Source organism: Hemiscyllium ocellatum, chromosome 3 (assembly GCF_020745735.1).
Source record: "Hemiscyllium ocellatum isolate sHemOce1 chromosome 3, sHemOce1.pat.X.cur, whole genome shotgun sequence".
Taxonomy (NCBI): Eukaryota; Metazoa; Chordata; class Chondrichthyes; order Orectolobiformes; family Hemiscylliidae; genus Hemiscyllium; species Hemiscyllium ocellatum.
Genome location: NC_083403.1, coordinates 82,645,216 through 82,672,914, shown reverse-complemented (window position 1 = coordinate 82,672,914; position 27,699 = coordinate 82,645,216). Strand labels below are relative to the sequence as shown.

At 39.0% G+C, this 27,699-nt stretch overlaps 1 protein-coding gene across 5 annotated transcripts in view; it reads right to left on the bottom strand.

Annotated features, from left to right (window-relative positions):
• itsn2b (intersectin 2b) overlaps positions 1–27,699 on the bottom strand; it is a 199,066-nt gene that overhangs the window by 12,068 nt on the left and 159,299 nt on the right. For all 5 annotated transcript variants that reach the window (XM_060851287.1, XM_060851286.1, XM_060851284.1 and 2 more), the window contains 7 exons: positions 14,868–14,989; positions 14,223–14,329; positions 12,525–12,708; positions 11,011–11,109; positions 9,297–9,464; positions 6,809–7,021; positions 2,856–2,977 (listed from right to left, as the gene is read on the bottom strand). In XM_060851287.1, coding sequence (XP_060707270.1) covers positions 2,856–2,977; positions 6,809–7,021; positions 9,297–9,464; positions 11,011–11,109; positions 12,525–12,708; positions 14,223–14,329; positions 14,868–14,989 — 1,015 coding nt within the window. The remainder of the gene's footprint in view (positions 1–2,855; positions 2,978–6,808; positions 7,022–9,296; positions 9,465–11,010; positions 11,110–12,524; positions 12,709–14,222; positions 14,330–14,867; positions 14,990–27,699) is intronic.

The following is a 27,699-nucleotide window of genomic DNA, read 5'->3' as shown; positions in this document are numbered from 1 at the left end:
TTGACTGGCTAGGGTAGCATTTATTGCCTAGCTTATATTTGAATAACAATGTATATTTTTAAAGTTTGTTCATCATTCCTCTCATGATCATATTCGTTCTGAGCCCATGTTCCAGGTAACTTTGGAAATTCTGATGAATTTCTTCTGCTCTGTGATATTTAATTGTCACCTCAAACCCCGCTCTTTCTCTGATGATTTCAATCTTTGCTCTTGGTATGGCTTTGCTGTTGAAAATTATGTACAAGGGAAGAGGTCGATAGGCACACCAGTTTCTGACAGTATTTATTTTTGACTCTAGTAATAGCAGCCTTTATGATATTTTGAAATGCCAGAGCTTCCAATGTGCGCTCATTTTTGTAGCGATCAATCAAGGAGCAAGAATAACAACAAAGAGCCATGAAAGACAAATATCAGAGATGAGATCAGATTGAGCTTCTCTTGGTGCTGTAATTAATAACTCTTACGACGGGGGCCAGCTGAAATGTTTAAAAATGTATGGCACAAATCCTAACTTATACAAACAAATGATAGATGGGTGCAAAATGTTTATGCAGACAACGTGCTGGGTTAATTTGAGAGAGGAGGAAGTGATTAGATCAAGCAAAGTGCTGGAACTACTCAACACATCAGGCAGCATCTGTGGAATGAGGAACAGAATTAAATGAGTGGAATGTTCTGACAGTTTGGAAATGGAAAGGGTATGGAATTAGGCAAGGTAGTGGCATAATTGAATTTTGCTGCTTTTTGGCCACTACTAGGAAGAACTAATTACCCAGCCTGCCGCTAACTGAGGCCTTTAGACGGCAACTAAGATATCATTTGGTGATCCTGAGGCCACACAGCATACACTGCAGGTAAAGCAGCACAGTGAGCTTATCACCTCTGGGGTGTAGGAAAGGATCCCTGGACCAAAGGCATTCAGTGCCTGACTAAAGGAATAGGCATCAGGAAAGGTGGGAGCCTACTGAGACCTGCCCTCTGACTTTGCATCTGATTCAGGGATTATGCCTGAAGTATTGAATCTCCTCTCCTCGGATACTGCCTGACCTGCTGTACTTCTCCAGCACCACATTCTCGACCCTGACTCCCCAGCATCTGTCCCTCACTTTCTCTCTACAATTCTCTCCTTGTAATTTTCACAAATCTGTTTCTATCTCCACAGATGCTGTCTGATTTGTTGACTATTTCTAATATAACTGCTCCTGAGAGAAAATATTTGCACAGTTAGTGCTTGGGACTCACCCGATCATAGTCTATTGTAAGAATTGTACAAGAGAGTCTGGGAGGTAAACACAATGACTGCAGATGCTGGAAACCAGATTCTGGATTAGTGGTGCTGGAAGAACACAGCAGTTCAGGCAGCATCCAAAGTGCAGCGAAATCGATGTTTCGGGCAATCAGGAATAAAGGCAGTGAGCCTGAAGCGTGGAGAGATAAGCTAGAGGAGGGTGGGGTGGGGAGAAAGTAGCATAGAGTACAATGAGTGACTGGGGGAGGGGATGAAGGTGATACGTCAGGGAGGAGAGGGTGGAGTGGATCGGTGGAAAAGGAGCTAGGCAGGTCAGAAAAGTCCAGACAAGTCATGGGGACAGTGCTGAGCTGGAAGTTTGGAACTCGGGTGAGGTGGGGAGAAGGGGAAATGAGGAAACTGTTGAAGTGCACATTGATGCCCTGGGGTTGAAGTGTTCCGAGGTGGAAGATGAGGCGTTCTTCCTCCAGGCGTCTGGTGGTGAGGGAGCGGCGGTGAAGGAGGCCCAGGACTTCCATGTCCTCGGCAAAGTGGGAGGGGGAGTTGAAGTGTCGGGCCACGGGGTGGTGTGGTTGATTGGTGCGGGTATCTCGGAGATGTTCTCTAAAGCGCTCTGCTAGGAGGCGCCCAGTCTCCCCAATGTAGAGGAGACCGCATCGGGAGCAACCGATACAATAAATGATATTAGTGGATGTGCAGGTAAAACTTTGATGGATGTGGAAGGCTCCTTTGGGGCGTTGGATAGAGGTGAGGGAGGAGGTGTGGGCACAGGTTTTACAGTTCCTGCGATGACAGGGGAAAGTGCCAGAATGGGAGGGTGGGTTGTAGGGGGGCGTGGACCTGACCAGGTAGTCACGGAGGCAACGGTCTTTACGGAAGGCGGAAAGGGTGGGGAGGGAAATATATCCCTGGTGGTGGGGTCTTTTTGGAGGTGGCGGAAATGTTGGCAGATGATATGGTTTATGCGAAGGTTTGTAGGGTGGAAGGTGAGCACCGGGGCATTCTGTCCTTGTTATGGTTGGAGGGGTGGGGTCTGAGGGCGGAGGTGTGGGATGTGGACGAGATGCATTGAAGGGCATCTTTAACCACGTGGGAAGGGAAATTGCAGTGTCTAAAGAAGGAGGCCATCTGGTGTGTTCTATGGTGGAACTGGTCCTCCTCGGAGCAGATACGGTGGAGGCGGAGGAATTGAGAATATGGGATGGCATTTTTGCAAGAAATAGGGTGGGAAGAGGTGTAATCCAGGTAGTTGTGGGAGTCAGTGGGTTTGTAAAAATGTCAGTGTCAAGTCAGTTGAGTCTGGGAACAAGTAAACATTCATTTCTCTGTCTCTTGACTTTTCCCTGATGGTCCAGCTGAGATAGGTATCTCTCGTACTAGGAATGATAATGCAATACTCAAACCCTCACATTGCAGAGTTACTGCTAGTACACCAGCACAGTGTGTTTGTGACCTGTTGTGACAAGTGATATTTCAAAAAGCCAAGCATTTTGTTGGGGAGAATCATTACATCTGTTAAGGTGTAGGCAAGTTCCAATGCACCACGTACTTATTAAACCTATGGATAAGAACCTGCTAAAAATAATCACAGATAGATGTTACTCACCTTTCACTTAAAGATTCCACTCTTAGTGTGTACACTCTATCAATGTGTGAAATGTGAAAGACTGGATCATCACTTGATGGATCAGTTGGCAGTTTCACAAGAACTTCATTCAAGAAAATAGGCTAACCAAATCAAAAACAGAAAAATGTAAGTGAATATTGTCAGTCAATGCTGACCCCAGAGTGATCAATCTTGACCACGAAGCCATAATAAATGAAGCATATTGCAAGCAAACTGAATTAATTGTTGCCAGCTAATATTTATGAAGACACAAGGGTGGTCTCCCTATCCCTTGAATTGGGAGGCTTGGGTTCAAGTCCCACCTGCTCCAAAAGTAGGTAACAATATCTCTGAACAGATTAGAAAAATAGATTAAATAAATTTAGAAAAACAAAAACTGACAGCGCTTTTTGGAAAGAGTTGCTATTTGAATCCTTTCTCTATAGCATTCAAAGAATATACTGTTGTTCTGCAGAGTTGTGAAATGCAAGTTCTTTCAAAATGATACCTCAATGTCTGGCTTAAATGAGAATAGTAAATTAAAAAAAACAGCATTTCTATTGGGCCTTTCCTTTCATCTTTTTTAACTTGAAATTCACTACAACTCATTTAATTGTTCAGCTTCAGTTTTCTTAATTTTATGCTTTCCTCTAAGCATTCTTTAAGATGACTCACTTGAATGCTTTCAACAAGTCTCTGAAACAAACCATCCCTGCTTCTATGTCCATTGGAGCAAGCCTTTAGATAGCTGGATATGAAGCTCTGGAATTCCCTCCTTAAGTCTCTTTGTCTGTCACTGTCCCTTTAGCATACTTCTTCAAACTACATCTTTGATCAAGTTGGTAGACATCTGCCCCAAATATCACCCGATTTGGGTCATGTTAAATTTTGTTTGATAATGTTGCTATTGCTAATAAAATGCCTTGGAACAATGTAGAAAATTGTAGGTACTATATAAATATAAGCTGTCATAGAGTTATACAACTCAGAAACAGACCCTTTGGTCCAACCAGTCCATGCTGAACATAACCCCAAACTGAACTGGTCCTAACTTCCTGCTCCTGGCCCATATCCCTCCAAACTTTTCCTATTCATCCACTGATCAAAGTGTGTGTTAGATGTTGTAGCTGTGCCCACATCCACCACTTTCTCGGGAAGTTCATTCCACATGCGAATCAACCTCTGTGAAAAAAGATTGCCCCTCATGTCTCTTGAAATCTCTCTCCTTTCATCTTGAAATCCCCCATCCTAGGGAAAAGACACTGAAAATAAACGCTATCTATATGCCTCATTATTTTATAAACCTTTGTAAGATCGCCTCTCACCCTCCTATTCTCCAGTGAAAAATGTCCCAGCCTATCCAGCCTTTCTTTATAACTCAAACCTTCCATATCCAGCAACATCTTGGTTAATCTCTTCTGAACCCTCTCTAGCTTAATAATATCTTTCCTATAACTGGGCAGCTAGAACTGCACACAGTGAAAGGCCTGACAATTTGTACAACCTCAGCATGACTTCCCAACTCCTATACTCAAACGTCTGAGCAATGAAGGCAAGCATGCTAAATACTTTTTAACCACCATCTGCCTGTGACACAAATTGTGGTAATTTTCCAAAATTCACTGGACTCTGGGGCAATTCCAGCAGATTGGAAAACAAATGTGATGTTATTGTTTAAAAAAGGAGGTAGACAAAAGATGGGGAATTATACACTGGTTAGCTTGACTTCTGTAGTGGGGAAAATGCTTGAGGCTATTATCAAGGAAGAAATAGCAAGGTAAGTAGATATAAATTATCCCACTGAGCAGATGCAGCATGGGTTCACAAAGGGCAGGAATTCTATAAAGACATTATGAACACAGTGACAACAAGGACCCAGAAGATGTGGTGCATCTAGATTTCCAAAAGGCATTCGACAAGATACCCGCAAAAGGCTGCCGCACAAGAGAAAGATGCAAGGTGTTGCGGGCAATGTATTAATGTGGATAGAGGATTGGTTAACTAACAGGAAGCAAAGAGTGGGGATAAATGAGTGCTTTTCTGGTTGGCATTTGGTGACTAGTGGTGTGCCTCAAGAATCAGTGTTGGGACTGCAATTAATCGTAATTTATTTAGATGATTTGGAATCGGGGGCCACATGTAGTGAGTCAAAGTTTGCAGATGACACTGAGATGAGAGATAGAGCAAAGTATGCAGAGGACTATGAAACTTTGCAAAGGAAAATAGCTAGTTTGAGTGAGTGGACAAATATCTGGCAAATAGAGTACAATGTTAATAAGTGTGAAGTTATCCATTTTGGTAGGAACAACACTAAAAAGGACTATTATTTGAATGGTAAAAAGTTGCAGCAGGCTGCTGTGCAGAGGGACCTGGATGTCCTTGTGCATGAGTCACTGAAGGTTGGTCTGTAGGTGCAACAGATAATTAAGAAGCAAATGGGATTTTGTCCTTCATTACTAAAGGGATTGAGTTTAAAAGCAGGGAGCTTATGTTTCAGTTACATAGGGTGCTGGTGAGACTGCATCTGGAGTACTGCATGCAGTTTTGGTCACCTTATTTGAGAAAGGATTTACTGGCACTAGAGGGGCTGCAGAGGAGGTTCACAAGGATGATTCCAGAGTTGAGGGAGTTGGTTTATGAGGAGAGATCGAGTAGACCGGGATTATATTCATTGGAATTTAGAAGTATGAAGGGGGTTCTTATAGAAACATATAAAATTATGAAGGGAATAGATAAGGTAGAAGTAGAGAGGATGTTCCCACTGAGCTGAAAATGTGTTGCTGGTTAAAGCACAGCAGGTCAGGCAGCATCCAAGGAACAGGAAATTCGACGTATCAGGCCAGAGCCCTTCATTCCTGATGAAGGGCTCTGGCCCGAAACGTCGAATTTCCTGTTCCTTGGATGCTGCCTGACCTGCTGTGCTTTAACCAGCAACACATTTTCAGCTCTGATCTCCAGCATCTGCAGACCTCACTTTTTACTCAAGGATGTTCCCACTGGCAAGTGAAACTAGGACAAGAGAGCCTGGCCTCAAATTTAGGGGAAGCAGATTTAGGACTGAACTGAGGAGGCATTTGTTCACCCAGAGCATTGTGAATCTATGGAATTCCCAGCCCAGTGAAGTAGTTAAGGCTTCCTTGGTAAATGCTTTCAAAGCTAAGACAGATAATTTTTTGAAATGTAAAGGGATTAAGGGTTAAAATGAGAAGGTGGGTAAGTGCAGCTGAGACCAAGAAAAGACCAGCCATTATTGAATGGCAGAGAATCCCTTTATGTTTTTACGTTCCTAAACCCCAAAGTGATTCTGTTCTACATCACTACCCAAGGCCTTACCATTAAGTTGTATAAGTCATGTCCCTGTTTGTTGTATCAAAATGCAGTACCTCGCATTTATCTGGATTGAACTCCATTGCCATTTTTCCAGCCCATTGATCCATTTGATCAGGATCCCTTTGTAATCTTACAAAATCTTCTTCACCGTCTACTGTGCCATCAATTTTGGTGTCATCTGCAAACTTACTAATTATTCTTTCTATATTCTCAACCAAATCATTTACATAAATGACAAACAAAAGACTGAGAACTGATCCCTGTAGAACGCCACTGGCGGCAGACCTCCAGTCTGAAAAGCAATCCTCCCCCACCACACACTGTCTCTTGCTGTTAAGTCAATTATGTATCCAACTGACAAACTCATCAAAAATCTCATGTGACCTAACTTTACTAATGTTAAATACCCCTTGCTTCGAAATGGAATCCAGCAGGACTGGGTGGCTGAGGTGGGAGAGTGGAGAAGAGAGAGAGGAACCCAGTAGGAAGAAATTCCTTCACATTTGTTTATATAATGCTGTCAGTAATCAACAAAATAAGAGCTAATTCTGAATAAACAATTCACATGTCAATCATGCATTCTTAAGTCAATTTGTGTAATATTTGTATTTTCACCAACCTACCGTTTTGTACATTTTAAACTGAGAATTACATTTAGAGCTGAACAGTTTTTCGTAGCTTGACGAAATAAATTGTTTAGCTATGTAGGTAAGCAGCAGGAAATCGTTGAAAAGGAAGCCGTATAATTCTTTGTTGCTCTTTGTTTTGTAAAGTTTTCCACTATACAGCAACTTTCGAGGTCCCAAGCAGTTTGTTATGGAGTTGAAAACAATGTGCTAAAAAGAAAACAAGCACACAATTTTAAGTTATCCAACAAATTATCGCTATAACAAAATGCAAATCAGAACAGTTGGCTTTCCTTCAGTGAATTAGAGGCATGGAGAATGTGCACTGCCATCTAGTGGGGTAACATGGTCAAGGATACTTTGGACTGATTGCCACCCTCCTTCATTTGATAAACCAGCACTCTTACACATTGAACACTACTAGGAGGAAGTGAAGAGCTGGCAAGGGACACAGGATATACTCTGGATTGGGGACTTTCATATGCATCTCCAAGAGTAGCTTGGTAACAACAGTAATGCCAAAACTGGCCAAATTCTGAAGGACATGGCTGCTAGACTAGGGCTGCAGCAAATTGTGATAGAAATATTAATATGGTAAAACCTGCTTGATTTTCAATCTACACATTATACACGAATCTAACTTTGACAGAAAAGGCAGGAATGATAACTGTATAATGATTTGGAAGATAAAGTTCTCATCTTCTCACTGAGCATATCCTTTACCATGTTGAGTGGCACTAAAAGATGAAGTCACTCTTGTCCCAGTGGACCACAAGATTGCTCTCTCTATAGAGAGAAATGACTGGTGGTGGTTCAACCGGAGGGTCACCATGCTTCAGGTGAGGGGAGAGGTTAAGGAGAGTTATTAATGGTAACTTCGAATGGTGACATCACTCTGTGTCACAAACCACAGAGTGCGCTAACCATCTTGCTGTGTGACATTACTGTTGTCCTAATTGGGATAGGTTCAAAACAGATCCAGAAAATCAAAATTGAGTGTTCATGAGGCACTGCAGGTCACCAGCCCCAGCAGCAGAATTATAATCAACCATAATCTAATTTAATGGCCAGGTATATCCCTCACTTTACCCATCACAGGAGAATCAACAGGTGTTCCAAAAAATTAAGTGTCAATGACTTGGAGACACTAAATGAAGGGCTACTTGGAAACCAAACAGAGGAAACAGCGTGTGATAGAGCTTAATGATCTCACAACTAACAGCTCTATTGTTCTGCCACACCCATTCGCATGTTACATGGTTAACAAGAGCAGGATCCGCAAGTAACCAACTTGTCAATGATGCTCTCACCTGTATAAATTACCAGAGCATTGGCAGTGGAAAGTCACAGTAAGGTGTTAGGATTGTCAGATTTTATAAATGGTTATAACTTAAAATGTCTAGTCAATTTCAAAATAGAATGGAATTTGGGATCAAGAGATAGCTAATTAGCATTTCTACCTGGATACAAAGCCCACATGATTTACAACGCCATGGAGATAATCTTTGAGAAGGAAGAGTCCATTGGAAGCCATTGTATGATTAGATTTCAGGGGTTTTTCTTAAAGTATCAATGAACCTCACAGAAACAATAGCCTGCAAGATTCACAGGAACGGACAAAGGAGAAATACAGGCATCAATTTCTTTTTGTTCAATATACAAGGTATGTGTGGGAGCCTCCAAGCTCGGATTGAAGAGATCAAGTTTGTGAAGGTTTAAGAGAGCTGGAAGATTCACCACACTTTGTCTAGAGGAAAGGACCTGCAATTTAATCCACAATGTGAAAGTCAGTCCAGGGAGTAAAATGTATGCAGTAGAGAATAATATCATACTAATTCCTGGAGAATGTAGAGATTACTTAAGGGACAGAGTAAAGTCTAACTAACGGCGATTTTTCTTACAATCTGGAGTACAAGTTGCCTTTTGAAATAGTATTTAGTTGATGTGGATACTTCAGCCACTTAGGCATTGACTGGAAGTCCAATTTCTTTTTTAGGGTTATCAGTTTCTGTGGGGATTGGAAAACATGGTGATCCAATGTTGATTGGCAGATTTAGATTTTCATGGCGCTTAGCATTGATGATGGTTGAGGGATTCAGGAAAAGAACTTATTAATCATTTTCTAAATGGAGGTACTGTTGGGTATTCAATGCCAAGATTGAAAATAAACATTGGATGTGCCCCTTCAGGAAATGAAATTCATTGGTTTCACTGGAGGAACTGCATGTTGCCTGATATATTCAGGCAGAAACAAGTGTTCCTTTTCACTGAAAAGCACAATTGTGAGGTGGTGTGCTGGATAGAAGGAATTACAGAGGCATATTATTCTGATGTTTCTAATAGGCAGCCAAAATAAACAAAAAGGTTTTTTCTTTCAATTGGAGTGGTGCTAAATGGTATTAAATCCATGCCTGTCTCCATCAGGGTGGTTGTTAGAATTGGTCATTTGGACAGCAGAACCACAAAATAACTCATGCATCCTCACCTCTGCCAATCCATCACACTGAACATGCGACTGAATCCACTCCAGTCTGTCAGAGTTTTCCTTCTCACGGACACCTTCATTCACCTGGGAACATAGCTCCTCTGCCCGCTCCAATGCCAGCTTTAAATGGTTATAGTCTGCATGGATCTCTGGAGTGTTTTCCAAAATCTGCAGTCATTGTACAAGGAATTATATATTTGAATATCAGATCTTCTCGTAAATGTCCTTCGTTGATAGTATATTATCACAGGTAAAACTAAGTCTTTCTTATTGTTGCACTAACATCCTTTTGTAGAGTGAGTATTCCTAGAAACATTCCACAGAAATTACCCTTATATGATTCTTTTGTTAAAAATGAATGTGAAATTTGCTTATTGCGAATTTATTTTCCAGTTTGAAGTTGACTATCTATCCATCAATCTACAAATCTGTCCTGCAGTATCTCTGAGTAAGTTCAAAGAGTTCTGATAAATTACAAATAGCAGTTTTTCAGATTCAGAACATTGATATACCCCAGATATGAGTAACTTAAGTCATCTGCTTAAAACATCATTTGAAGAAAAATATCAGCTTCCAACCCATAACCAGTATTTCAATTAGGGTAAATAGATACATGCATTATAACAAACATTAAAAGCTTATTACATTCATCGAGCATGTCATTTTTCCCGGATATCAACCCATCTACCTACGCTTTCACAATCACTTCCCTTCTCTTAATTCTCTTACCTCTTAAATGCACTTTTTAAAATTCAATTCAGTGACTTATTTTATAAGCCATTATCTTCTGTTTAAAAGCAACTTTCACCTAACTTCCAAATTTATAAAGTTGTTGCTTTCTGGCACTTGTTTAGTTTGGATCCTGGGAAGCTATTTCTGTCATACATTTCTCCAGCTTGCAGCTACTCAATCTGGTGCCCTTATTTTGGGACAGAATAGTAAATCCACAAAAGTTAGGTATATGACACAGCAACAAACATTAAGAGAGTGGACCCATTTGAGTAAATGCTGGGTGCCAGCTCTTGAAAATGATTTTGTTTTTATTCATCCATGGGATGAGGACATCGCTTGCTTGGCCAGCATTTATTGCCCATTCCTAATTGTCCAGGGGGCAGGTAAGAGTCAACCACATTGCTGAGAATCTGGAGTCATATGTAGGCCAGACCAAGTCAAGATAACAGTTTCCTTTCCTGAAGGACATTAGTGAACCAGAAAGGTATTTCTGACGATTGACAATGGTTTCATGGTCATTATTAGACTTCTAGGCCTACATTTTTATTCAAATCAAATTTCACCATCTCCCACTGCAGGATTCGAATCCAGACACCCAGAATATTACCTGGGTCTCTGAAATAAATGTCTAGCAATAATACACTAGTCCATTATCTCCCCACTTATATATATATAAGTGAATGTAAAAGTGAATCTTATAGAATGAGAACAAAGTAAATACATAAAAAAAAGTTGGTTTAACTTGTGTCCTTAAGTTGGAGATGATGCTGCTGATGACAATAGTATTATGGAAAGTAAACTTACATAATACACAAATCTCAAATGTGTTTTAATATCAATGAAAGATATAAACAGTTACAATAATTAATAGCTTTAAAAGCACAGTATAAAATGCTGAAATGACTGAAAGTCTACTAATTTATTCTGCACCACTAGGAGTTACAAGAATAGACATTTTGTTATCTTACAAGAATGGACTTACATTTTTAATAATAAGTGGATACCGTGTAATCCTTTGCATTGGCTTCAATAAGAAACTAGATAGTGGCATCCCTTTACATCGCGGATCAGAAGCCAATTTCTGTGGGGAGAAGAAGTTATTTAAAAGGATTAACACTCTAGTTATTTGTTATGTCATAAACTGCATGTGCTGAAGTGAAACAGATAAACTAGGAACAGCGGGGGGGGGGGGTCATTCAGTCCTTCATGACTGCTGTGTCATTAATATCTGATCTGCTATCTCAATGCCATTTTCCTGCTTTCTCTCCACATCACTTGAGGCTTTTGGAATTCCTTTCTAGAATATATTCAGTGATTCTCTGCAGTGGAGAATTCTACAGGTTCACTACTCTTTGAGTGAGGAAATTATCATCATCTCAATCTTAAATGGTCTGCCATACATCTGGTGATTGTGACCCTGTTTCTAGACATCACGAACAAGGGAAAACATCCTTCCTACATCTAGCCTGTCCGGTCCTATGGAATTTTATACACCTCAATCAGAACCTTTCTCACCCTTCTAACCTCCAGTTAATACAAGCCCAATTAAATTAATCCTTCTTCATAGATATCAGACTAGGGATGCTCTGTTGCATATCCTTTCTTAGGTTGGGAGATACAATACTCCAGGCATGGTCCAACCAAAGCCCTGTATAACAGCAGTAAGACATCCCTACTTCTGAACTCAAACCTCTTGTAATGAAAGCTAATATACAGTTTGCCTTTCTAATTGCTCACTGCATATCTTCATTGACTGATTACAAGAACAAGTGTCTAACTTCATATTTAACCACATTATAATGCATCTGCCATGCGTTTTCTCACTCAACTTGTTGAAAACACCTTGAAATCTCCTTGAACTTTCCTGACAACTCAAAATCCCACCCAGTTTTGTGTTGTCAGCAGACTTGGAAATGTTGCATTTGGTATGTTCTGAAGACAACATAAGGAACCTATAAAGGGACAGAGATAGGTGAAGTGAATGGGCAAAGATCTGGCAAATGGAGTACAATGTGAGAAAGTGTGACATTATCCACTGTGGCAGAAACAATAAAAAGTATATTATCTAAATGATGATAGGTTGCAGAGCTGAGATGCAGAAATATATGGGTGTCCTACTGCATGTGTATCTGCATATAAAAATAATGTTTGCATTAACATGATACTGAAAGGCTGAGGTTGGACAGATGGTGACATAATGGCAATGTCACTGGATGGATAATCCAGAAGCCACAGATGCTGCCAGACTGGCTGAGTTTTTCCAGCATTCTCTGTTTGTTTCAGATTTCCAGTATCAGCAGTATTTTGCTTTCATAAAAGCATATCAGCTGACTTAACTTTAAACTTCATAAATTGATAACAGATAAGAAAGCATACGTTATTGCCTGCAACTTAGATGCCAAAAGCCAGGCTTACAAGGAATAGGTTTGCAATACCTATAAAATACCTTGGACCATTTTTTTCAAAGACAAAGAAAAAAAAATGCTTTTTCCAAACCTTAAGATAATCTTTAAATTCTGGATCTTCATCAGTTTTCTGCTGAAGGATAGCTGCACCATTTAGCTGACAACTGCAAAACCGGATGTAGGCCTGCATGTGTGATAGTTCAGTAGCTAAAATGTCTCCTATCATCTGCACTGGCATCTTCTCCCCACCAGTCTTTTTCCTCACACGAAGTGCCCTATAACCGAGGTTAACAAGAGTTAGGCATTTATCATATAACCCAAGGTAAACATGGCATGGATTCAATGGCCTCCTTTTGTGTCAAGATGATGCAATGACTTTAAACAAAGCAGAAATGCTAAGCAAAGACTTTAAGGAAAAAAATTAGAAACTTAGTTTTGGACTGACTACATTCTGAAAAGCCTTATCTGGAAATCTTTGAACCTTTCCAATTCTGCATGGAACGTGGCAAATTCCTGGTAAAGTACACACATCACCTACTTCAGAGACAACATCTTCTGGTGCTCAGTCAAATGTGATGTTCATGAATACACTGTGAATTCATGATGGGCTATTTCTATCCATGAATGCTCCCCCATATTAAAATCCTCTGCTCTAAATTGAAAGTTGCATTGAATGGAATCCTCCTCAATAGCATTAATACTTCATTTTCCCATTCACACAAGCTTAGTTCCAAATGACGTTTTGCTGGAGTTGACCATGACCATTTGCAGCTTGACCATCAGGCGTTTCTACTGTGAGAACAAATTAGGTTCTTTTTCAACTTTCATGCAGATGCAACATAAATTACTGTACAGCACATTAGTCTGGGGTTCTGGATTACTGGGACTTATACACTTAATGGTAAGGTCCTGGGGAGTGTTGCTGAACAAATAGACCTTAGAGTGCAGGTTCATAGTTCCTTGAAAATGGAGGCACAGGTAGACAGGATAGTGAAGACATTTGGTACAGTTTTCTTTATTAGTCAGTGCATGACGTATAGGAGTTGGGAGGTCATGTTCTGGCTGTACAGAACATTGGTTAGACCACTTCCGGAATACTGTGTTCAAGTTGGATCCCCTGCTATAGGAAGAATGTTGTGAAACTTGAAGGGGTTCAGAAACTATTTACAAGGATGTTGTCAGGGTTGAAGGGTTTGAACTACAGGGAGAGGCTAAAGGGTGACCATATAGACATTTATAAAATCATGAGGGGCATGGATAGGGTGAATAGTCATGGTCCTTTCCTCGGGTAGGGGAGGTCAAAATTAGAGGGCATAGGTTTAAGGCGAGAGCAGAAAGATTTAAAAGGGATCTATGGGAGAAACTTTGTCATGTAGAGGGTGGTGTGTGCATGGAATAAGCTGCCAGAGGAAGTGATGGAGGCTGGTTCAATTACAAGATTTAATATGCATCTGGACGGGTATATGAATAGGAGGGGTTTAAGGCATATGGGACAAATGCTGTTAAGTGGGGCTAGATTATTTTAGGATATCTGGTTGACGTGGATCAGTTGGACTGAAAGAATCTGTTTCCATGTTGACGTCATGATGTCACCACCACATCACTGCATCCCCTGGATACTGACTATATCTACAGCAGAAACTCAAGGCCAATAATTCCAACATCATGAAAAGTTGCTCAAATTAATAAAATGTTCATGACTCCAAATCAAAGAACACATCTATAACGAAAAGGAAGGCATTATTTGAATAAGACAAAATTCTCTGGCCAAAAATATTTGCACACTTACTTGTACAGCTTGGTGTTGGACATAATGAGTTCTTTCCAGTTCACAAAGATTGTTCCCAGCTCAGTGTCTGTCATAAGCCCAGATTCAGCCATTTGTTTCTGAAAAACCTACAAAAGGAATATCCAAGTATGTACTTCAAGCACACAAACAAAGATTAACTTTGAAGAATCAACCTCCTCTCTGATCACGTAACTCTTCATTTCTTCAAATAAATAAAAGCTGATGCCCAACCCTACAAAAAAAAACATTTCAATTTGCAACACGAGAGATGACTATTTTGAGTAAAAGCAGATTGGCACCACACAATGATGTTTGGTTGCAAAATGATATGAACTAGGCATTTCGATTCATTCCTTCATTTAAGTGCTTTAATAAACTGGTTTGTTACACAGGATTCCACTATTTGATTGTGTGCAACCTCAGAGGAGAGGGAGTTGCTCCTGGCTTCTCAGTTTTAAACTGCTGCATTTTGGGGTTTTTCCCTTCTTTTATCCTTTCCTTCAAGTTGTACTGTCTAATCATTATTAATAATTTTTACATAGCAGTATGATTGAAACTGTACTCAACACTTAAGAGTTTTGGAACATGACTCTTCAGTTAAATTTTTGTACAATATATTGGTTATTCACTTCAGTCAGTGCTTACCTCTAAAACCAGCTGCAAATCATCCATGTACCTCTCCTCAGTCTGAATCAGTTCATGGATATAACCCTGGCGTTTTCTTTCTATAGGTAACATGGTATCAAGGGACTGTAGGTCAGCACACCCTGCAGGTTATTAAGATATTATTATTGACTGAACTGCATACAATATTTCAGTCTCCAAAAGCATTTTATAAAGCTCAAAAACATTTTACAAAGTTCAAAAGCCACCAACAAAAATGTACTCGTGCATCAAATGTCTTATGAATATTTTTAATTGACGGATCTTATTGAACTACAATGAATGACTTAAAAAAGATTACTCCTGCAGCTGATTCCTCATCTTCACAGGGAATGTTAGGAATGTGTTTTCCAACTTATCATCTACTTCAGAAAAGCGCACCAAAGGAAATAACAATTACTTTATTCTATTAATCCTTTCCTGAATAATTATTTTGAATGATAAGATATTTAGATTTTTACGTCACAGGGAGCTGTTGGATAGACAGAAAAACTCATCTAGTTTGCTCATACATCCTAGGGAAGGAAACCTAACGTCCTTACCAGATATGGTTGACAATCAACTCAAATCTCACACCAAAGAGTTTGATTCTTACTTTGTCTCAGTAGTGGTGTCACAAGATATTCAGTACCATAAAATTTTTACAAAGACACTGCAGCACTCCAATGGCAAAATCATTAAAAAGTAGGAGCAGGAAGAAGTAATTCAATCCTTCAAGAAAATCATTTCTGACCTAATTGTGACCTTAACTCGGTTGTCCTGCCTGCTCAAGTAACTCCAGGCTCCTCTGTAGATCAAAAATTAATCTAATTTAGCCTTTAATATATTCAATGACCCAGACTCCACTACTCTTGGGAAGAGATTTTTAAAGATTAACAACCCTTAGAGAGGAAATTCGACCCCATCTCAAACTTAAATGAGAGACACCTAATTTTTAAAGTGCATTCCCCAGTTCTACAGTCCCACAAGTGAAAACATCCTCTTAGCATTCACCTTGTCAAGCAAACTCCTTCTGAATCTTAAAATATTTCAATAAGATAACCTCTCAGGTCTTCTAAACTCCAAAGTAAGCCTAACCTGCTAAATCTTTTCTCAAAGGAAAACTGTTTCAACACAAGAATCGGCCTAACGACCCCGCTCTCAACTGAATAAAAATGAAAATGTTTCTCCTCTTAAGGAGACCAAAATTGTCTGAATCATGAACATAAATCATAAATTTATAGATGAAGGTTTCCATCACACATAGCTGTGGCACTTCACTATGTAAAGGTTGAGAATCCTGACTGACTGTTTATTGTTTGTCTGGCAATATATCATCCTAACACCATGAGCAAGTTCCTTTTATTGAATCCTTTTATAAATCCAAATACATTGCTGATAACTCTTTATCCATGACGTATGTTATATCCTCAAACCAGTTTCTCAAAGCAACTGCGAATTGGTAATAAGTTCGGTATTGTCAGCAAAATTCACATTATGAGAATAACTTTCTCCTTTATAGTGTTATAGAAGTCAAACAAACTGAGCCTGTCCATCATTTGATGAGGCCACTGCTAATTTGATTATTTCACATTCTCATTGTGCCAATAATCTTCCGCCCCCTTGTTATTGTCACTGCCCTTTGAGGAACGGAGTTTCAAGGATTCTCTGACCTTCTCAGAGAAGAAGTTTCGAATCGGTCTTAAATGTCCTTCTGCCCTTTTTACAACTTATCTAATTTTCTGTCATCAGCAAATTTAACGATCACATTTTGAGACCATTCATCCAAGTTATTTTTATAAATTGTAAAAAAAGGCTGATCCCTACAGCACACAACTCATTACATTTTGCCAATCTAAAAGTGACCCACCATAGACAGTGCTACTCTGTTTCCTGTTAACTAGGCGAAAGGGAGTACTGCAGTTGCTGGGGATTAGAGTCAATCCTCTTTCCATGCCAATATATTACTCCTACACAATGAGCTTTTATTTCCTGCAATAACCTTATCAAATGCCCTATGAATATGTACAGTATAAGAGTTAGATAGAGCTCTCAACGGTATCAAGGGTTATGGAGATAAGGCAGGAACAGGATCTGATTAAGGATGATCAGCCATGATCATATTGAATGGTGGTGCAGGTTCGAAGGGCAGAATGGCCTCCTCCTGCACCTATTGTCTATTGTATGGTCACAAGTTTCCCTTTAACAGTCCATTCCTTCCTCACAGAATTCCAGTAAATTGCTTCAAAACAACTCTCACGGAATCTGAAATTTTTGAAGCCATCCAATAAAGCAATACCTTTGGATTTCAAAGCAATATTTAAAGGCCATTCTTTAGAGCCAATGGTTTATAGTGCATGAATAAGGCAAATGGCATTTTTATTAGACGTGACTTCCCGATTTTCACTGGTATTTTGCAATCTTAGATGCCCCATTCTCCACTAAAACTGTAAAGTAGTGACGCATATATCTTTACCATTTAATTTGGTCATTTTGGCTCTCACCATTTATGGAGATATTATTGAGAGCCACGTTATTTCACCAGCAGCCTGTTTAAGCTATGAGGCATGTTTTCACCCCAAATAATTTCTGCCAGTTCTTAAATAATACAGCAAAGACAAGCCCACATGCAGACACTTTTTCTCATTGTTAGCCATTGTTCCTGTACATCCAGTCCTTGTGCTGTGAAACAAGATTTTTTTTCAAACAAATTATTTCAAGGGATATCTTTAACTACAGGCTGGAGGAATCAAAGATGAATCCCAAATCATTATTTTGATGCTTTTGTTAATATGTGGAGAACTTTTAATGTCTAAAGTATGAAAGGATGAGATATAAAGTAACAAACCTGCACATTTTCCAGATTGTACAACTCTCAAAGGAGGAGCTGGTTGACATGTTAGATTTTGCAGCAGAACTGCATATAAAATAGCCTCAAGATATACTCTTTCCCTACTGTAAGACTGACCATGGACTACTTAATCAATATTCTGTCCATCATAATACTTAAATTTGTAGTGGTAACTAGTGGTAGGTCACGGCCTCATTATGTGGATTGAAAATGAGTAATTAGGTTCAATTCCATAGGAATGATAGATAAGAGAAATTTCATCTAATCATCGCATGAGCTATTACCAAAGATGATACACAGGATTGGCAGAAAATCTAAACTTGGTAGTTTTTAACAGGCAAGTAATGTGCCGCATGAGAAGATCCAAAGTTACATTTCTATCTCTACTAAAAATACATGGTTTAGTAAACTGTCGTAAATGGGACAAAACAAATAAGCACATTGTGTTGAAGGAATCAAAGCAATTAAAACCGAATATTTCAAAGATTCTATTTGGCATTTTTAAGTTATCATAATTGCCATTTGTCACTGGACAGAACCAAATATCAAGCTGACACACTGCAACATACCATGAACAGTTCGGGCTCATGTTTAATTTGCTCCTCAATGCTAGTAATTATGAACTGGGCACATAATCTGTCACCATAGAAGCCAACTTCTGACATGATAGGCACATTATGAAGATTTACTTTGATAGATAAGAATATTTCCTTCCTCTTATTATGATTATGGGAAGATGAACAGTCTGTGAAATTCATTCAATACCAAATTGATTCATTCGGAAAGATTATATAACCTCCAATTGCAGAATCTGACTGTTGCTTAAATGATTTGAAGTGTTCACCTCTACTATTCTATCTTGAAGTCCAATCCACCAAGACAGAAAGCTACCATTTCTCCAATTGTCCCTAATAGCACAAACCTTTTATTACTTCAAATCAGTTGTGAGATTCTTCTCCGAGGTTTCCGGTGCGACATGGCATTCTCACAGTTTGGTGATAGGAACTGGACATATCATTAAAGTCTAAATATCACTGACTAATCTAAACGGACAGCAAGAAGTGAACTTAGTATTACCACAGGACCATTTTACTTTTTAGACAAGTGACATGGTGAGGCTGTTCATTCATATGAAAATAAGAAAACTCAATAAATACTCAATTGCTATTTTAATAGTTTGATTTTGATTTGCTACAAATGTCAAGATGTAAAAAAAGATTATCTTAAATTCCATATCTCAATACTTACCTTTTACTGCAGTAATCTTTGATGTTATCGCTTCAAAATCACTACAAGGCAGGATTATTCTTTCAGATTTCCAGATTTAATGACTTCCAAATCTAAAACAATAGACTAGTACTTTTAAAGTCAATTGCTTAGTTTGATTGCATGTTTTGCAATTTAAATAACACAATTTGATGTGTTGTTAAGAAACATTAATTTATCAGCAGTTTTACTTTAAGTTAGGCATATAGCATTTTTTTAAAAAAAATTCTACTGCTAAGAAATATTCCATATGTTACACTCACATAGCTGGGTACAAATTGACTTTACATTTTCTCAGTTTTCGGGTACTGAGCTTTACATGTTAAGGCAAAGGTTGGGTACTCTGCAACAAGTGCCCCACTTCATGACTCCTCAAAGCTTCATCATTAATAAGACCCATATCAGGGACATCAGGGTGTTCTGAAGAAGGACCACTGACGTAAAATGTTAACTTTGTTTTCTCTGCACTGATGCTGCTGGACCTGTTGAGTTTTTCCAGCAAATTCTATTTGTTTTTCAGATCAGAGACTTTATGCGAATAGTTAACACTTGCCTGGAAGGATGAAATTATAACATTTAGGAATGTCAATTTCATTTAGGACGGTTCACTTACCTAATCAGTATCCCTGGCTCTAGTCTGAGTATCCATCATCAGCACCATAATGTGGTTATGGAAAGTATGACCTGTAACTCTGCATTATACCACAGCTGCCTTGACAGAATCGCTTTAATCTTCTTATGCAGTTCCTCAGCTAGAAGATGACTGGAGCTATTTATGACTAAATAGCTACATACTGGATCTGCACACTGTGCAAAGGTAGGGCAGGCAGTGTAAGATGAGGTGAGTGGATGGTATGCTTAGTTATTTGGACCTTTCATGCACTCTTGCCATTTGGCCTCTTTGATTGGCATCTTCATGAATGCTCCTCCTTCAGTTTAGGTGGTTTTATCATAGAATCCAGACAATGTGGAAATAGGCCAGTCAACCTGTTTCAGACCCTCCAAACAGCATCCAACCCAGACTCAACATTCGACCCATACCCTACAGTTCCCATGTCTAAATCACCAAGCCTGCATATCACTGAACACTAGTGGCAATTTAGCATGGCCAATCCACCTAACCTACACACGTATGGACTTTGGGAGGAAACTGGAACACCTAGCAGAAACCCATGCAGACACGGGAAAATGTGCAAACTCCATACAAGAGCTGTAATTGAATCTGGGTCCCTAGTGCAGTAAGGTAGCAGTGCTAACCACTGAGCCACAGTGCCATACTGGATGCAAGGTGAATGTCAGCTGCAGCTGAGAGGGTTCCCAACGTCAGAGACAAGATCCATACTATCCAGTTGCCCAACATTGATCTCAATAGTCAGGGGACAGTATTGTGTGTGGGAGTAGGGTGATAGAGCATATTTGCCTTCCGAAGGTTTAGCCCAATGCTGTTCTCCTTTTGCATATGTCTCTATGAATTCATTGTTAATGGTTTAGGAGCTTGACCTGAGTATGCACATGTGCAAGCATCATTTCCGCAGTAACAGCTCCCTGGCAAAGGCTAAGATGGTCTTGGTTTTGGACCGGAGGTGTTGCAGGCTGTATGCTTTTTCTTTGTCCTGCAGATTAGCTCCACTCCAAAAGAGATGGGCAATTTGTTGTGAGGAGGAAGGAGAAGAACACTAGATACCATGACACAGCCATGTTTGGCCCCAGTTTGCACAGTACTGGATCTGTTGGTGAAGATCATGATATGCACGTTGTCTTAGAACAACCAGGAAAACTTTCTATGGGCAGCCAAAAATGAAGGGAACAATCCATTACCCCTCACAGTCGACGGTGTTAAAGGTGTTAAAGAAACCGCGCATTAAGGTTGCTTTTTCTCTCCACACTTTTCTTGGACTTCTGTTGTGAAGGTCAATTTCTCACTGTGCCTCTTGACGGACAGATTCCATATTGTGACCCCAGGAGCTTTTCAGTCACTGGGAGAAGTGATCGAGGAGGACATTTGCAATGCCTTCCCTGTGGTGGGCATCGTAGAGACCCTTCTGTAGTTACCACAATTAGGCTGGACCCTCAGCTTGAAGGTGTCACACCCATAGATTCTTAGATGTCCTTGGCATTCTGTCCTCCTTTCAGGTGAGAGGAGATTATACATACAGACCAAGAATGCTTCTGTCGTATTTTAATATTTGGCAAGAATTCCACCTGGGCTGGTTCTCAACTGTTCAATGACCTTTATAATCTCATGCTGGGCTGAAGTTGAGCTGAGATGGTGCCAAGTAGCAAGCTGTCATATGAGATCAAAGGTACTCAATTAAATGGCCAAGGATGTGTTAAGGAGATCCTCAAAGTGTTCCTTCCAATAAGTGTTGGATGACTCTGTCCTAGATAATCATCATTCCATTAGCTTTCAATAGCATAGGTCCTGGGGCCACAGATATTCTTGATTGCATTGAAGAATCCACACACATCATGGCTAATGTCGACTTGCTGGATTTCCTGGACTTCTTCTACATATCACGTGTTACTTGGGTATTTTCTTGGACCTTCAACTTCACTTGTCTTTACAGCTGCTTTCTTTTCCTTGATGCTTCTTTGGTGCTTTGAACTTGGGAACACTTTGCACTTGCAATTTAGTAGCTCCTGGATCTCAAAGTTGTTCTCATCAAGCCAGTCTGGTATCTAGTGGAGAATCAAGGAGTTTATGATGGATTTAAGGGCAGATCAGGTACTGTGGCTATTTTTATTTCATGTTCATAAACCTCTGAAAAGGTGTGGTAAGCTTGCAAGATGGACAAAAAGCAACCAGCAATGGAGTCTCCCTCCTAACAAAATGCCAAGAACGCAGTCTAGTCATAGCAATCACTCTATGTCACCAGAGACACAAATGCAGGAATTCATTGTAAAACTTTTTCCCAAGGCTTGCTTGACTCTGTCATTGTTTAACAGCAGGACTGTAAAGATATCCACATCACTCATGTCATGACAACTGCTGGTCTATTACCTCCATCAACCTGGGCTAAAATAGCCATAACAGCAGGAAATTCAATATTGTTGAACTCAAGGACACTGCAAAGCAATAGCTCCTCAGTCAGTGATTCTCAGTCAGCTGGCAATGCTCAGCAAATAGGAACAACAGAATGCCAACAGAAGCTTCATTTCAGTGACTTCTTGAAAACAAGAAAAATGAATAATCAATGTAACGGGAAGACAAGGAATGTGACTTTTCAAATCACACATTATTCTGGCTTGGACACAATGCTTTTTGGTATCACTTAATAATTTTCTAATGTCATAACAGGACCTCACTGGCAAAGGTTGGGGGGGGGGGGTCTAACTTTCTCAGGAAATCTTTGATGAAAAATCAATGCCAACCATAGCTACATTCTAAGGACAAATATAAGAAGCATTAATGCTGATCTATTTTTGTTGAGTGCTTCACAGTTCCTCAGGTTCAATACCATTGGCCACTCCTATAGGTTAATCAATACGTCTTTAGCTGTCTTTTATCAAGGTGAGTGTAGTGACGGGAAGGTCAACGGAAAACATCATGCAACCCTAGTTTGTAGCAAGAACTTTTATATAAACAAATTTATTGACCAATCAAATAGTGAATCAACCACGCTTAGCTCAAAATAAAGGTCTAAACATGTGCAGCAGCTTTAATCCCATGTTTGCAATCCTCAACTAGACAGAATGCATAAAATATTTAGCTTTATTGTGGGGCTTTTTAAAATTATGATCATAAAAAATTAACGTGACCAATTCTTAAAATTGATACAGGGTTCTCCATTCACTTTCATATATTACAAAACCTATTGTGAAAGCAACAGATTTTTGTCCCCCACAAACTTATGCTATCCACAATCCAAACAAATTTCAAAAACATCTAGATTTATTTGAATTTGCTTTAATTTTTTTTTAAAAAAAGCGAATAGCAGAGGCATTCATTGAACAAAAGCTATTGAGGTATTTTCAAATTATGGTGGAAAGGAAAGATTTTCAAAAAATTATGCTTTTACCATGTGGATAGAAAACCAGTGGAATGGATTTGAATGGAATCAATATTAGGTGGTTTCTACAACTGGTGTATGTTTTAGGTCTCATTTATTGGCAAATGAAGGTGTAAATGATCTTCATATTACAACATTTTAGTATAGCATTGAGAGCACAATCTTTTGTGGAAAAATCTGAACTCGGGTCTGGCCTGTTATGTGCAGCTGAAGGTGAAATGGCCTATGATACTACTTCCATAAGAGCAGAAATTTTTCCACTGCCTTGACCAAAAGTTCATCTCCTAACCAAACCACTGGAAACACTTTCCATTAGGATTTGCTGTAGCAGGATAATAGTACCTTCTTTTAGTTTGACTCCCCCCTGTTGATCAAAACATTTTTACGCACTTAGCTGTTGAATATGATCTGAATGTTGAGCAAGAAGAGTAGTAGTATTTGGAAAATGATATGGTTGTGAAATCAAAGTGGAAGCAATGAAACTGAAAAAGAGAAACAAAGCTTTTCATCTTGTCTTCATCAGGACAATTACAGGTTTTTAATTGTCAGAACGATTTACAAAACAGGAAAAAAAGAGTTTATTTGGTTGGCAAGTTTAGTCTGACTGGACAACGTACCGTCACAGATAAAGCACTGGGAACTGCACACTCATCTTCCTCCTGAGCAATACAAAGAAGGTGCAAAGTTTTAATATATTACTTCTATCTGTAGAAAATTGGTTCACACATGTGAATCTTAATGCTTTTATCAAGCATAAATGTGCAATGTTGTGTTCTTGATTGATTATGTTAGCAAAGTGTTAAGCAAACTCAAGACTGTTCAGCAAGAGCTGCTCAATCTCAGAATTTCATTTTGACTTGCAAACAAAATATTTCAGTATGACCTGTACTGTAAGACTATAAGACGTATGAGCAGACACAGGCCATTTGACGCACCAACTGTGTTTCACCTCTCAACGCAATCATGCCTGATCTGATAATCCTCTTCCATACATCTACCTTATCAAGACCCCAAGAAGTGTTTATTCTTCAATAAAGTTGCATCACATTCTTCTTAACTGCAATGTACAGACCTAACCTATTCAACCTCCCCGTAAGAAATTCTCTGTATTCTCAGAATCAATCTTTTAAGCATGCTCTGGATTGCTTCCAATATAAATATATCTTTTCTTAGATATAGAGGTCAAAAGAAAAAAATCACAGTTAGAGATATGAACTAACTAATGATGTTTACAGTTTCAGCAGGACTTTTTATGCTCCATTCCCTTTGAAATAAAGGTCAATATTTTATCTCTTTTCCCTATTATCTGTTAAAATTGTGCGCTAACATTTTATACAAGAGCAGTCCCAAATCCCGTGTTGCTGAATCTTCTGCAGTCTTTCTCCATTTAATTAATATTCAGCTCCTCTGTTTACCCTGCCAATGTGCATAGTTTCACATTTTCCCACATTATACTCCATCTGCTAAGCTTATGCCCACTCACTTATCCTGTCTACATCCCTCTGCAGACCTTTTGTATCATCTCCATGACTTGCCTTCTTACCTATTTTTGTATTACCCACAAACCTGGTGATAGTACATTCATTTTACTCATTAAAGTCATTAGTACATATTGTAAATAATTGTGGTCCCAGCACTGATCTTTATTGCATTTCAGTAGTCATAGATTGCCATCCAAAAATATCATCATATCCTAACTCTGTCTTCTGTTAGTCTATTATACCTATTTACTATGCCTATTATGAAAAATCACAGGAACACATTTGATTCACTTAATCAAGCATTGGAACGTATGGTCTTTATCACACTAGCAGCTAGGTTTATACATGGTTTCTCAACTGTGCAGAAGGCAGAATACTTTTATGACTGATAGCAACATCTAATCATCAAAAAGTACCACTTGCATCACCATTTCACAGCAGCAATGTGAACCGACTTGCTAAACTAGTTGTCAAAATCTTCTTAGGTTTTTTGTCTTTTAGGTTATTTGAGGTAGACTAAGCACTTTCTAATCTGAAAAATGTGTTGCTGGATAAGCACAGCAGGTCAGGCAGTATCCAAGGAGCAGGAGAATCGACGGTTCGGGCAAAAACCCTTCTTCGGCAATTATGTCCGAAACGTCGATTCTCCTGCTCCTTGGATGCTGCCTGACCTGCTGCGCTTTTCCAGCAACACACTTCAGCTCTGATCTCCAGCATCTGTCATCCTCACTTTCTCCTATTTTCTAATCTGAACTGGATGGTTTTTGATCCATTTTCAAGTTTATTTGATACACTGTGAAAAAATGCCTGGATAAGATAGCCCATGTCCTGCAGGACAGCTTTGATGCATTCCATTCCTACGTTGCAAGACAAATAAATGGATAGGCCACCTTTTTATAAGATCACTGATAAGGCCAATGGAATTGCACAAGGATTGATGAATCCCAATCCACATATTGACCAGTGAAGATAGCCACACGGTAGGGATTGTTAAACCGCACATCGAGTGAAAGATAGTGTGTGGAACCTTTCCTGTCTAAAGTCAACTTCAGCAGGACACAAATGGAAATTCTTACATGAGGTTGCAGATTCAGAGATATTACAAGTATAATCTTTGTATAAGAAATATGCAAAGATTAGAAGAGTACAGCTTACTCCATCAAAATACATTTCTTATAGAAACTTAAAAGTATGTTGAGGAGCAGTAGAGCTAGAGGGGATCCATGTAATTTATTATGATGTACATAATTTTCTCTTGCTTTCTCTATGTAATGCCTTGACCAGAGTCAACTTGACCACCAGTTAACAACTTTCTCTGCTGTAATATAAATTCATACGATTGCTCGAAATCTGACAGTGTTGCGTTTGTCTTAATTAATGTAAGACAAAAAAAGCAGCATCTCTCTCTTTTCAGCAATATTCAAGTTCTGAACTACCAAGCAAATGAATGCAAACTAGACTACATGAATTCAAAGCCAAAGCAAGAGGGAGGAGGTTTGGATTGAGATTAAAAAAGCAATAAAAGCGCAAGAAAATAACATTTTAATATCTAATCCTTTTAAAATTTCCAATGCTAATTAATATCTGAAGGAATATTTCTCCATGTTTATAATACTCAAGGTGCTGACACTTGTAAAGAAATGCAACTGAGTTACCTTCTTATTGACCATACAGATACAATTTCACAGAATTCAATGCATAAAAAGAATGGGGCAAACAGTCAAGTACCATTTCCAAAGCCAAGTAGCACAACTCAACCAGCAGCCTCTGGATATTGGCATTTATGCTTGCATAATTGGAAGCTCATTAGCCACATCATTATACTGATAGCAAAATCTGGCCTAACTGGTAATGTTTCTAATTTGTTATTTGTTAAGCCTGCTGTACACATATTCACATTTGGAGTGTAGAACAGGGCATCCTGAAGATGAAGGAAAGGTATTCATTAAGTACAGCATAAACGCTATTTTCACTCAGGGAATGGCATGGGAAACAATATCTAGCAATATGGGCTTTAAAATGTTTAGTGAAAACATAGATACTCTCATGAAGATGGTCACACAGTTGACAACAACCAATCTATCCCCAATCATATCTCATTAGTTGATATGAAGAAATAACTGAAGACTTAGAGATTCTGATTTCAACAAGTTAAGTTGTTAGATCTCCTTAACTTTGGGATATGTCTTGATTTTTGAGCACCAATGGATCAACTTGAAATTGTCAGTAGTTATCACACTATTAAACTATTTCACAATCTGGCCATTTGAGATGACATCTTATTCCTCTCAGAATGGTCTTGGTGACAGTAAATAAAAATACTCTATTGTCAAATGGTTAATCAAGGTTGGAAACTATAGGTTATTCAAAGCTACTGCGTGGAGGATCCAAACAAACTGGCACAGTAATTTTATCACTAAACATTAAGCAGCAAAATCAATACAGTATTTCCAATCATTGAGCAAGAAAAGTGATAGTGATACTCTGCAAAGCAGTGAATCATTAACCTAATCTTAATTCTGGAGTTTAATATCGGCTGATGATCTTCCAACTCAGAATTCAATCCAAATAGGTGTACCTATAAAGTTGTGAAAAATTAGGTTTAATTCTCATTTAGAAAAAGTTGAAGGGATGGATGACGTTCTAGACCATTTTCATAAACTGAAGTAGCACAAAATGACCCATTAAACAGTCCTAACATTCAGACTAGATTCTACTAAGTAAAATTAAGGAGATGCCTCCCATTATTTTGGCACCAGATAAAAGCCATTCATATCATATTCTAACAGGCCAAGTGGCAAGATTTATTTGCAAATCAAAACCACCTGCATTATCTCTAGAACAGTACACTTGGCTTGCATTACTACCAGGTCCAATAGCTCAGAATTGGATTTTGTTTGAAGGAGAACAGGGGAATAAATACCAGGCGTTTAACCAGATCTAAACTGAAATAAAATCACCAAGTTCTTCAATGGTAAAAACAATGACTGCAGATGCTGTAAACCAGATCCTGGATTAGAGTGGTGCTGGAAAAGCACAGCAGTTCAGGCAGCATCCGAGGAGCAGGAAAATCGACGTTTCGGGCAAAAGCCCTTCATCAGGAAAGATAACAACCATTTCAGATTCCTCTAAATTACAGGTATCAAGGAATCAAGATAATGTTAAGTTTAACTTCATTTAATGCCCTACTCAAAGCTGGTAGAAATTAAGTCAAGTCTGAAGGGTGG